Below are 12,918 nucleotides of genomic sequence, written 5' to 3' on the forward strand. Positions count from 1 at the left end.
AAAACTAAAGATCAATCAGAGCAACTGTCACAGTCTGGCATTAAGTACAAAACTAGCATTGAAACATGTGACATTTAAATAAATTAGTTTAGTATTTGACTCTGATTTCAGCAGGCCTGTACTGGTTTAGTATACTTTGGATGTACCTATGTTGTGCCAAAAAGAACCTGGGTGTTTACTGCAAACATTTTATTTTTATTCTTTTAAAGTAATACCTATCTTTCTAACTTGTTCTACCCTCTGTGTCTCCGTCTTTTGACTCTCAGCAGTTAGGCAGTAAGCAGTTGGCCTTCCAGCAGCAGCTGATCCAGATGCAGCAGCTTCAGCAGCAGCACATCCTCAACCTCCAGAGACAAGGCCTGGTCCCAATGCAGCCCACCGCCACCATGCAGTCTCTGCAGCAAGGTGCGTGTACGCACACTCGCATTCATGTCTGCAAACATATCCTGACAAACATGCGCGCACACATGGTCATAACTGAGCAGGCGCACACGCAGGCCTGCACCCAGTGCGGCATGTGAAGCCTGTTAAGTTAATCAGCCTATTAAAGATAAAAGGAAACCTGATTGGTGGGTTTGTGGAAGGTACTCATTTGGATAATAGGTAAAATATGCCACTAAGCCCCCTGCTCGGAGTGTGTGTGTGTGTCTGTGTGTGTGTGTGTGTGTGTGTGTGTGTGTGTACTTGAGAATAGCCAGACACAAGAGCATCATCGTTCTGCTATTGCTGCGCCCACTGGATTTTCTTTTTTGTTCCTATATGTAACTTCTCACGCAGTCCCTTCATTTCATCTGCATGGTTTTACGACGATAAAAGTTGACTGTTGACTGGCCCGCCCTCAGTGAACGTGTGTGTGTGTGTGTGTCCTAATAACACACTCGTGCACGCTATCACACACACAGGGAATGCTTTAGGGGCTCTAGAGTGGCCGTAACATTGCTAAAGCGCTGACTGAGTTGACCAAACAGGCCAGTTTCCTTCCCTCCGTCTGTCCGACATCTCACTTTTTTTCTTGTGCACTCACACACACACACACACACACACACACACACACACACACACACACACACACACACACACACACTCATGCTCTGCTTTGTAATCTGAAACTGACAGAAACAAAAATAAACCCAATCAAATCAATTTGATTTCTCAAACTTTCATTTCAAACAGGCTTAGTGCAACACACAAAAACTTGCACGGACACTTTAATGTGATTTGTGCATGTGTGTGTTTATGTGTTTTTGTGCCAGTGTTGCCGGTTAGCAGGGAGAGTGGAAAAAAAAAGGATGCAAATCGAATACAAATGAAAAGAAAGAGGCAACAGTTTTGCATAGAGAAGTATTATTTTTCAGACAGTTAGCTTTGGCATCTCCTTCTCTTTCTCTTCCTCTCTCCCTCCGTATCGGGGTGGAATTTCCCTGCAGTGTGAAAGAGCCGGTCCATTGTGACGGCTCAGCCAGGCGTGAGCCAGAGCATTCCTCTGGCCAGCCATGCCACACAAACACACAAACACACATGCATAAACACTCGCACCTACGCACACAACTGCACACACTATTGCCCCGCCTCAAAGGGCCGTTGTGTCCGGTGGCTAGTTTGTGGGGGGGTGGGGGGGGTGACATGAGGAGGTCCTGCTTTAGTTGTTGTTTATTTCTTTCCCTGCGGTAAGATGGAGGCGCTCCTTAGAAATCTGAGTTTATGGATAAAAATCAAGTTACCTTTTTTTAGAATTGTTTTTTCAAGCAGAGACCAAGCATTGGGAGTGCATAACAGTTTCCTCACTCTTTTACAAAAACACTATTAGGTTTGACTTCATCCTGTTAGACCGCACCTTCTACAGTAACGTCTCATTTGTCTGCACACATCAGTGTGGAATAAAAAATTACCCAAGCAGCCAGATGTGGGTGTGAGCGGTTAACGGTTAGCAATAGCTCCCTCATCATCCTCTAAAACTCGTTACATCTGTCAACACCAGCAGGAAGGTGAGGATACACATTTTCCACCTGAATGCACACAAGTTCAGGATTTTTTTTCTTTATAAAGATTGCTTTGCCCACTTTACCCTCATCAGTAAACTGCTGACTTTTACCAGAATCTTTTTTTTTCCCTTTAAAGTTAAATTTTGGGGGATTTTTAAATTGAGCTGATGTGGTATGCACTAATCTGCAGAGTAAAAAGGGGAAACTCTTCATCCAACAAACCCTTGACTGTTTTACACTTTCACTCTCTGGGCGTGTCCACAGATCAGGTCAGTTTCCTTGGATAAGACATGCACACACACACACACACGCACAGAAATCTATGCTCACACCGCCTCATTCCTCCAGAGTGAGAACTTTTGTTTTGGCGGGACCACAGAAGAATGCAGACAAAGCAGACATAATATTTGGATTGCTGCGAGGACTGCGTATGTGTGTGCATGTGCAGATGCATGTGTGTGCGGCTATGCGCGAGCATGCAAACGTGCATGGTCATATCCAGTGGAGAAGGCTGTGGCATTTTAGGCGTCTCTCGCACTGTGAAATTGGAGCAGAAATAACAAAGCTGCGACTAGAAAGAACTCAAAGTGGTGCGCCCACCCTGTTCAGACAAATAGTGGTAGTGACAGGAGCAGTGGTGCTGGCGGACAGGAGCAATTGCCAGCAGAGATTAAGAAATAGTTGAGGAATAGTAGATATCTGGAAAAATAACAAAAACATGCAGAATTGAACCTCTTGTCTGTTTTAGTTTGTCCTGTTTCCTCTCTTAACCGTTCCCAGGGGACTCTAATAGTTGCTTTATGTGCATTAGAATAGTTATTCAAGCCCTCGTTGGCATCAGTTTATTTCAGTGTGTGTGTGGGTGGTATTGTGCAGTAAATTTCATTTGACTTATTATTCACCATATCTTCTCTAAGTTTTGCCTGAATTAATTGAGATATCATATAACAACTTTTGCACTGAATACGTGCTTTCCCTCTCTCCAGCGATGTGTCCGTCAGACCTCCAACAGCTGTGGAAGGAGGTGTCAGGGGTGCAGAGCAGTGAGGAGGCCCTGAAACAGGCCGAGGGCCTGGACTTGAGCACCAACAGCTCCAATTCTACCTCAGCCTTCCCCAAAGCTGCCAGCGCTCACATCTCACTGCACAGCCTGGCCAACGGACAGAGCCACACCCCAAAGAGAGACAGGTAAAGTGATGTCAAAACACAAACAAATATTCACACTGTCATGGTGTGTGTGTCCTCTGTGTGGCCTCTAGTGTCTCTTACTCACACACTCTTGTTATGTAGTTTTCGGACTTTTAACTCTTAGCTGTTCTTCCATACCTACGCACGTAAACAAAACTATGCACACGCATATCACACATCACCCGGGTGTAAAGGTCTGTCAGCTCATTTGATAGGAGGTGTGTTGGCTTCAGTATGTCCTGCCAGTGTGCTGTCAACCACATGCCAGTATAGTATAGAGGAGAGGAGAGGAGAGGAGAGGAGGGGAGAGGAGGGGAAACGAGGGGAGAGTAGGGGAGGAGAGAGGAGAGGATGGTGGATGCAGGCCACCTAGTAGAACATGTGAATTATAAGTCAGAGCCATGTTTAAATTTACCTCAGAGAAAACCGTGCTAACATCTCAGATTCATGTGCTACACACACTGTATGAGGGCTGTGTTGTCCCGTGGCTGCTTGTGTCGGCTGCTCATGGGCTTGTCTCCGTCTTTAAGAGCCAGACTGTTTGAGTGGATATCCTCCTTCACCAAGGCAGACAGCGGAGATGACCATGTCTCCCTTTACCCCAAAGGCAGCCAACCCCCCAGCAGCCAGTGAGTAGCACACAAACACTCAAACACACGCACACAAGTGGATTAGATGGAGACAGAAATGCACACTATTGGAGGGTGGTCTGCGGCGTCTTTTAGCACTGATTCACTGCTTGCTCCAGGGGCTTTGTTGACTTCTGACCTCATTTTGGAGGGGGTCAGGGTGAGTGTGCATGTACTAATTAAAAAGAGCTTCCATTAGTTGATCGTACATGTCTAACACTGTCATACTGCAGCTGCAGTGGGCTGCAGAGTCGGTTTACGTAGGAGAATTAAGGGGGTAGCATTAGCATGTTAGCCTGCTAAGCTAATGCATGGCTGATGTGGAGGAGAATGTGGTTGCCAGCAGTTTGTCATGTCTGCTGTCTGAGCTGCTTCTGAGTTGACTCAACCACAGCCAGCACAAACACACACACACACACACGTACACACATACACACACGTGCGCACATAAGGCCCAACCTCAGCCAGCACATATGATCAGGAAGAGGCAAAAAAAAAAAAAGCGAAGGGAGAGAAGGAGAGGGAGACAAGTTTCCATCTGCGAGACAAATGGTTTTTGTTAGACAACCTTCTGATGTTGATTTGGGAGAATCCCCATCCCAGGGCACACACACACACACACTTGCACATGCACACATGCATGCGCACACACACAAGTACACACACATACAAATACACACATACACAGTCATGTAAATATATGTGGAGACAGCAGTCGCCGGCGAAGCTCCAGGTCTGAACCACATCTGCTACTGGACCTGCCACACACACAGACACACATGCACACGCACCGATACAGTTATTTTACCCTGGGCCCAAACCAAACCTGGCCTAGTCTTTCATCGCCACACACACTAACAACAAACACACACACTCATAAATATGCACAGAAATACACACGCGAAAACACACGACTGCGCACAAGCTCACCACAAAAGAACAACCAGCACATGACGGCAGCCGCCGCCAATCAGTCATGGCTGGTTGGTCCTGTGCCGACTCTCTGTCAACTCCTGAAACGTAAGAACACACACCAACACTAACAGACACACATGCACAACACATACGCCAAGGACAGAAAGACAGGTCATGGACTTAAAGTATGAGCCTCTGAGGTTGCTGGATCAATTCCCTTATTCGCCTGGCTTCTGTAACTGACCCCACTCTGCTCCATCCTCCTTTCTCTGCACTTGGCTCTGTGAACTGCACAAACTAATGACTGCTAACCAGATTCAGATGGCTGCTGTAGTGATGCTTCTGCTGCTGCTCTTAGTTTTTGCACGTGTGAGAGAGATGCTTTGCTTCTTATGCTGAGAAGGAAACCGCTTTATTTGCTGTATGTTTTATAAACATAGCTACAATTAAAAAAAAAAAAAAACAATCTGTGTCTCCCCACAGTCACGAGGAGCATGCCGGCTCCCATCCACTCTATGGCCACGGAGAGTGTAAGTGGCCTGGCTGTGAAGCACTGTGTGAGGACATGGGCCAGTTCATCAAGTAAGTTAACAAGCGCCCAAACATATGATATATGATGTGTGAAAATAATGCACCACATAATGAAAAACCTGCCTGCATACTGTATATTTAATACTGCAGCTGGCAGAAGATAACACTGGCGGAGGTTGTGTTTACAGAAGTGCACACATCCAAACATAATCAACACTATCGGTGCTGGGTTGAAGTTCTTATTGCTCAAAAAAGAAAAAAAAAAAAAAAGGTCACAGCCAAAAAGAATTTCACTTTTTGGTTGTGACCTTTTTTTTGGGGGGGGAGCATTAAGAATGAATGAATAAATGAATAAAATAGTGTTATACTGTATAAGTATATAGTATAGTATATCGTTCATGTGCACAATATATGCTAAAGCATCTACATATACCACACACCAACTACTGTTGGTGTTTACACTGCTAGCACAGGAGCTGGGGCTAGCCAATTAGAATGCTAACTTCAGTAGACATATCTCTGCAACACAACACATGGACATCATAACTTCCGAATAGTTACTTCTGTTTTTATTCATTAATATTCTTACACAGTGCACGTTTAAGCATGACAGCATAACAGTAGAACATGTGACGCATTGTGAAAATGAGTCACCAGAGCAACACAACATATCAACACATTGTGTATACACATGTGAGAGATGTACAAAGCTGCATACTGTGGAGCACTTCAGAAGGTAACACTTAGCTGTCGGGTCATAGGCATCGCTCAGTGCATGGAGCTGAATCACAGCAGCTTGAAGATCACATGATCAGAGCACTAAGTGTCGACTATCAGCATTTAATGTAATAACTGGAAGAAAACAGCAAATGAAAAATGTAAGCTAGCTCATGTCTGCTCATCTAAAAAGGTGACCATATTCATGAAATGAAACAAAGACAGCATCGCAGCAAACGAAAGACCAAGCGAAAAAGCATCGACAAGTTTCTTTGGGAGGTTACCAGGGACACATTTATGGATGATACTTATGGGGCTTATTGGAAATAGCTTAGGGAACAAAGTATCATAATAACGTTTTTTGGAAGTGTAGAAAAGAAGCAACGAGAGGCGAAAGTAGCAGTGCCAGTACTCCTGTTTAAGTGACTCTTGGATGAAAGAAACTTCCCCCCCCCCCCCCCCCCCCCCCCCCCCAGTTCTAAATTTCTGGTGATGCCATGCAAACTTCTGCAAACACACTTCAGTCCCATTGACCACAATCCAGGTTTAAAACCACTTGAAATAAAGTTTCCTCCCATTTACTTCTAAAGGCAGATGAGAGCAAAATGAGGAGAAGCCACTGTTAAGTTTGTGCCAGTCATCGCATTTGTCCTGCATACACACACGAACACACAGGTGCGCACATAGACTCAACCTGTCCGTAAATTGTTTTATTGAGGAATTCCTCTTCTGCTGCGCTCGCATTTTGTTGTCACTTTAATACACGCAGCCGTTAAATGTTGCAAATATGCTAAGATTCATTTGATTGGCGTCTGTCTGTGTGCGCGTGTGTTTTACATGCCTTTTCTCATACAAGTCAAACAAATTGTTGGGTTTTTTTGCTTAAATAGTTTTGTGTGCTTCTTTTCTCTTTTCACACAAAGTCATCAAACAACTCCTCCTCCCCCTCTGCATCCATCATGTTATTTGCTAGTTTGGAGTCACTGGGGTATGCTGATGGACTCTATGGCCTTGACATTCAGATACCTCCTCCTCTGTCTCACACACACACACACACACACACACAACACAGCGGACTTCCCTGTGGCGCTATGGCTGCTAACGAAGGCTTCGCAGACCTCTAATGAAGCCCTAAACAAACTCACACTCTCATTATCTATGTGGAACTCTTAGCTATTTGAACAGCGGAGATATTAATAAGCTCGGGTGATGAAATACGTACACACACGCGCGCGCACACACATAATCACTGTAGTGTGCGTCGTGATTGTGATGGCATCGGACAGTCAGATCAAAGCATGCAGGCAGGCTGGGAAAGTTTGGAGAGGAAAGCTGTTGTTTGGTGTCTCATTTCACGTAGCCCCGGGGCAGATGGAAGGAGAAAGAGAGATAGAGTGAAAGAGTGTGTGTGTGTGTGTGTGTGTGTGTGTGTGTGTGTGTGTGTGTGTGTGTAGCAGAGAGAGGGAGATGAAAAAATAAAAGTAGAGGCAGTGACAGATAATGCCGTCAGGCCGACAGCGCGCTCCCTTCCAGCCAGCCTTAGTCATCGCCCCCAGGAGGGAAAAGGGTAGAGCAGAAGAACAGAGGAGGGAGACACTCCACTATTTCAAGCCTTTCTTCTCCTCTCTTCTCCCCTCCCTCCTCCAGTTCTCTGGTATAATACTCTGGCTGTGGTCGCTGGAGCTGGGTGTAATGTGGGTTAAAGCCTTGTCTGCCAGCACTCAGAGGAGTAAACAGAGCCTCATTGTCGGGACACAACGAAAAAAAAAACCCCTGCTACTGTTTATGGCCCGGCTATAGAGAGAGAGGAGGGGTTTTGGGGGGGGGGCAGATTTGGATGTTGGAATGAGTGTGAATCATAGGCATTTGGGGAGTTGCGGGGGAAGAAGAGTGGGACGGGGAGAGGGAAGAGTGGACAGGAGTGCGAGTGAGGAAGAGGGAGAGAGAGCTTTCGAGGGAGTGAAAGAAAGCGAGGGGTGAGATCATGTTTTTGTTATTATTATCGTGCACTTGTGTTGAGCCGTCTATCTGCCTGGATTAGCCACGCCATGACATCATTGTTTTTGTTTCATTTCTAGCCTTCGCCTGATATTGCCTAACTTTCTCCTTAAAGACACACACACACACAGGGATTCATGCGGTCTCACACACCTCCTTGTGTAATATACATTTCCACAATAAACAAGTCAGGAAAGCGGCTTTGTGAAGATTACTCAGATTACAAGTTAACACCGCAGGATATCGCAAAACTTTCTCTGATTTTTCCGGCACACACACACACACACACACACACACACACACACACTGGGCAGGCAGCGGCAACCTGTGAATAACCTTGGCGATGACAGAGGAGAGAGAAAAGGGATGGAGGAAGGGAGAGTAGGGAGGGGTGGGCTGGGAAAGATCAGAAGGTCCTGGGTCCTCCCACATTGGAGGAAACAAACAGCGCCACCATTCACACATACACATACACACACACACACACACACTCTCCCATGCACACGCGTACACACATGCGCGCAGCAGTGTTATTACGTGGAGTTTAGCTGACAGAAAGTCTTCAGATAAGGCTTTGTGCGATAACACATGAGCTCATATCCAGGTGGTTGTCTTGGATCATGGCTCGCTGAGCACCAATGAAGTATACACACACAAAACACAGCTGCTGCGTCCCTCACTAGACAAAATAAACTTCCAAGATTGTGATTTATTTTCATAGCGCCGAAACAGCTCATAACTCCGTTTAAATAAAAGCAAAAGAGCCGAGTTTTGTTACTTCATCATTCAGGAACTGTGAATCAGTTTAATAAGGATTCCGTTGACTCAGTGTGGCTTAAAAGTCATCTCTGAACTGAGACAGGTTTCATCTTGATGCTCCTTTATTAACTCGAGTTTCTTTCATCTCTAGGCACTTGAACAATGAGCACGCCCTAGATGACCGCAGCACCGCTCAGTGCCGAGTCCAGATGCAGGTGGTTCAGCAGCTGGAGATACAGGTGAGTCACGCACGCATTCGGCACACAGACACTTAATTTTCATCTGCTCACAAACAAAGTCGCCAAGACTGTTTCAGCCAGTCAATGGCAGCAACTTGTCTCAGGCAGGGCAGAGTTTATGGAGAGCAGTGGAGCTTGTAATTTAAAAGGAGCAGTCGGCAGGGAAGCTGCCATCGTTGCTCCAATTATAAAGCTGCTCTGGTCACCAGCAAGAGAGAGCGAGTGCTGAGGGAGGGAGGGTGGGAGGGAGGGAAGAGAGAGAGAGAGACGTGAGCTAGAAAGCCGAGGACCAGGCTGCCTCTCTTGTTCGTAAAGTGGTTCATGCACGCAACACTCTTGAAACATCTCAGCGCTCCAGAAAAATACACTGGAAAGAAGAGACATGCTGTTCTCAAACAGCACATAAGGAAAAGTGCCCCCCACCCCCAATAAAAAAAAAAAAAGAAGAACGCTTCTTAAAAAGTCATGACACGTTTTGCAAAAACACTTCTGAGTGCCCCGTTCACATCACTGCATAAGTGTGCGGGGTTAGCATTGTGTTTTGTGGCGCTGGTAAACAGCGTTTAGCTGAGCCCCTGAAGCCACCACCGGAGAACACAAAGTGACAGAGAGGCAGCTGGTGTCACATCACATCAGGACCGCCGTCTCTCTCTCTCTCTCCCTGACATGTCACTTCATCCCTCAGCAGTCCAAAGGCAGCCCACCATTCTATCCTCCAACATCACACACACAGACACACACATACACGCACACACACACACACACACACACACACACACACACACACACACACACACACACACACACACACAGCAGCACAGGCATTGTGTTTAACCAAATTTGTACATCGCTGCAGTGTGTGAGGATGTTAATACTGCTCGCGTCTCGGTGTTGATCCGTTGTTTCTGGAGGCGACACGTTTGTATGCCGGCAAACACACATGCAGGATGCAGCGTATCCACAGGCGTTAGCAGCACCCATTAAACGGCAGTTAGGAATGTCAAACGGGGACGAGTGTGTCTGCAGGCGAGTGTGAGTGTGTGAGAGCGCTCCGGGTGCCGAGGCAGCTGACTCTCATATTTGTCTCGCCGCCTGAGGTGTAATTGTAATTGTAATTCTGTGTCAATACCACATTATATCAATCTAAGAGTTAAGAAATGAAGTGTTTCTCACGCCGATAACCGCCTTTGTGTGTGTGTTTCACAGCTGGCGAAAGAGAGCGAGCGACTCCAGGCCATGATGGCCCACCTGCACATGCGCCCCTCGGAGCCAAAGCCTTTTAACCAACCTGTGAGTACACACCAGCACCACACCTCCACCCTCTGACCCCGAACCTTTGCTCTTCACCTATAAAACTCCTCATGCTCGAACTGTTTCTCTCCTGTCTTACTGTCCCGCTTGATATCTACGCCCCCTATTGACCAGTGAGGGTTAATGTGTTATGTATAAATAGGGACTAGCCTCTACTCTTTTTTTTTCCTCCCTCTCTTAAACTTCTCATGACACGGTGCACTTCACTCACAGAAAACTGCCCTTTGATAATGTTTTCACTCCACAGAGAAAATGTTAACTCCAGCTATTCACAGAGTCAATCCTCAGTTTTGTGTTTGATTCAACAGCTGAAAATTTGGATTTTTCAGCCCGTCAGGGATAAAGAGAACCGTATTACCAGTGTGTGCTGACAAAAGGGATAGAAATTTAATGTGATGAGTGCGTATGTGTCTGTGTGTGTGTGAGTGTGTGAATGTGTGTGTTGGTGAGGTTGTTATTAGGTATCTAATGAATATTTCATTATTCAGATTGACGAGGAGTCTTATTAAAATATGAAGATGTTGAAATTAATTGTCAATTAGAGGTAGAGTGTCTTAATTTGAGGGGATATAAATGGGTGCAGCCGAGTGGCAGTGTGTGTGTTTGTGTGTGCTTGTCTGTGCATGTGTGTGTGGGTGATGTGTTGATCGCAGGGGGATCAGCTGCTATTAACATCTAATGGGAAATCAGGAAGAGGCGTGTTCTGTCACCGCTGGAGACGAGCCTCGGGGTCAGGGATTGGAGGAGGAGGGGCAAGGGAGGAGCGTCAGGAATGGAAACAAAGCTTGGCCTCAATTAACAGGGTTCGACTGTTGCCGTGGTGATGTGGCACGGTTACAGCGTTAATGAAGTACCTGTTAAACAGCCCCGCCCCCTCCAGTCAGCTTAAATGGTACAGAGAGGGGGCAGAGTAAAGAGTAAGGCCATGCACACATTTAATATACATATTGTGAACACACACACACACTGTGGTTTTAATTAGTCTTAAACTAGCAGCCCAACAACGGCTGTCCCAGAGAGACTGGGAGCACTGGTTGTGTGTGTATGTGTGTGCACGTGTGTGCAAGGCTCTGCCTAATTGGGCCGTATTGGTCCGTGAAGACTTGGTAACCGCAAAGTGCATGTGTGTGTTCCCTTCTTACAAACATGCTGTCGTGTGGTTTTGTATTTGTAAGCGCAGGGTTAATTGCAGCCAGCGCTGTGTGTATAACTACATGTGCATGTTCAGTGTGTGTGAATGTGTGCGGTTGTGCGCAAGAATGCGGGCCGGTATAGGGACAGAGATCCATCAGTGGTGTTTGTGGCTTTGTTCTCCACGTAATGTGAGTTAACATCGGCCATGGATTGTTTCTGGCTGCAGCGCCGGGTACTGTAAAGCTCTAATGTATTTATAGTCTCACACAGCTAGAAGACAAAACTGTTTGGAAACACTTTCCTGGAAGGGATGTTGTTATGTATGCTGCACAAAGCATCGTCTAATGCACTGATATCACCTGAACCTGATCCTGTCTTGTTTAGATGATGCTCCGCTGTAAAGCAGCACTCAGCAGACAGTGGAGCTTTAAAGTAAACATGAGAAGAGCCATTAGTCATACAGAAACTCTATCTTATGTCCCTGCTCTGAAACAATCCTCCACCCTCAGTACAGAAACTGTTACTTTGTTTATCAGTAATGGATAATCCAACCTAAAGTTGGTTAATCCTCTTTTATTCTGTGTCATCCCTAAAAAACATAAATGTAGATACCATTGCACCGAGGCACAGTAAGTCATACGAAGAGATTTTGTATATGGGGGGCTTCAATTGAAACATTGTCTGACATAACATTCTCATCAATCGTCTTAATTTCCGTGTCTGTAGCTGAACCTGGCATCCAGCGGCTCTCTGTTGAAGCGGGACAGCGACGCCTACCCAGAGGGTCTTCCTCATCCCCCCACCTCAGCCGCCGCCCCCATCACCCCACTGCGCCAGGGACCCTCGGTCATCAGTTCCTCCAGCCTGCACTCACACTCCCACTCCCACACGCACGGCGTTGGGCCCATACGTAGGCGTAACTCCGACAAGTACTGCACCCCAATCGCCTCAGGTAGACTGCAACACACACTCACTCACAACCCGCCTTTTAATGTAATTATTGCTGTGAATCTTCTCATTACCGACTCTTAATGGACCCAGATTGTTTTAATACAATGTTGATGACTGCTTTAGGATTCTCGTACGGTGGTTATGACTGTTTTCATGCGCTCCTCTCACTTATTTCTATGAAAGACCAATAGAATATGTCTTAATTCAAAAATCATTCACGGCTCAAGGAAAGTTGCAATTGCTGCCATTCCTCTAGCAATGTAGTGTGTGGCTCATTCTCACGTCTAGTCACATTTATTTACATCACTGTAACAAAAGCCTTAATGGTAAAAAAAATGTTATATATATAATTGGCCTTTAAAGAAAATTAAATAATCATCTTAATGCCAATGCTGCGTTCACTGTCAAAATTTGGTTAATGCAAAGTGCTGCATTCTTTCTCATATGGATTTATATATTTTAAATACCACTTAAAATGAGTAATTTTGAGTACAGTTTACACATTACACACTGCCCACTCAAAATTCACAGATATTTAAATCATCAGCTGATTTTAAATCATGC

The 12,918-nt window shown here is 45.8% G+C and overlaps 1 protein-coding gene across 9 annotated transcripts in view; it reads left to right on the top strand.

Moving 5' to 3' along the window:
• Nucleotides 1-12,918, top strand: part of foxp4 (forkhead box P4) — a 213,199-nt gene that overhangs the window by 186,313 nt on the left and 13,968 nt on the right. For 7 of the 9 annotated variants that reach the window (XM_037100677.1, XM_037100682.1, XM_037100681.1 and 4 more), the window contains 7 exons: nt 267-405; nt 2,969-3,170; nt 3,701-3,799; nt 5,198-5,296; nt 8,871-8,958; nt 10,165-10,248; nt 12,130-12,355. In XM_037100677.1, coding sequence (XP_036956572.1) covers nt 267-405; nt 2,969-3,170; nt 3,701-3,799; nt 5,198-5,296; nt 8,871-8,958; nt 10,165-10,248; nt 12,130-12,355 — 937 coding nt within the window. The remainder of the gene's footprint in view (nt 1-266; nt 406-2,968; nt 3,171-3,700; nt 3,800-5,197; nt 5,297-8,870; nt 8,959-10,164; nt 10,249-12,129; nt 12,356-12,918) is intronic. The other 2 variants (XM_037100679.1, XM_037100680.1) reach the window with 2 other exon arrangements.

Source organism: Acanthopagrus latus, chromosome 6 (assembly GCF_904848185.1).
Source record: "Acanthopagrus latus isolate v.2019 chromosome 6, fAcaLat1.1, whole genome shotgun sequence".
Classification (NCBI taxonomy): Eukaryota; Metazoa; Chordata; class Actinopteri; order Spariformes; family Sparidae; genus Acanthopagrus; species Acanthopagrus latus.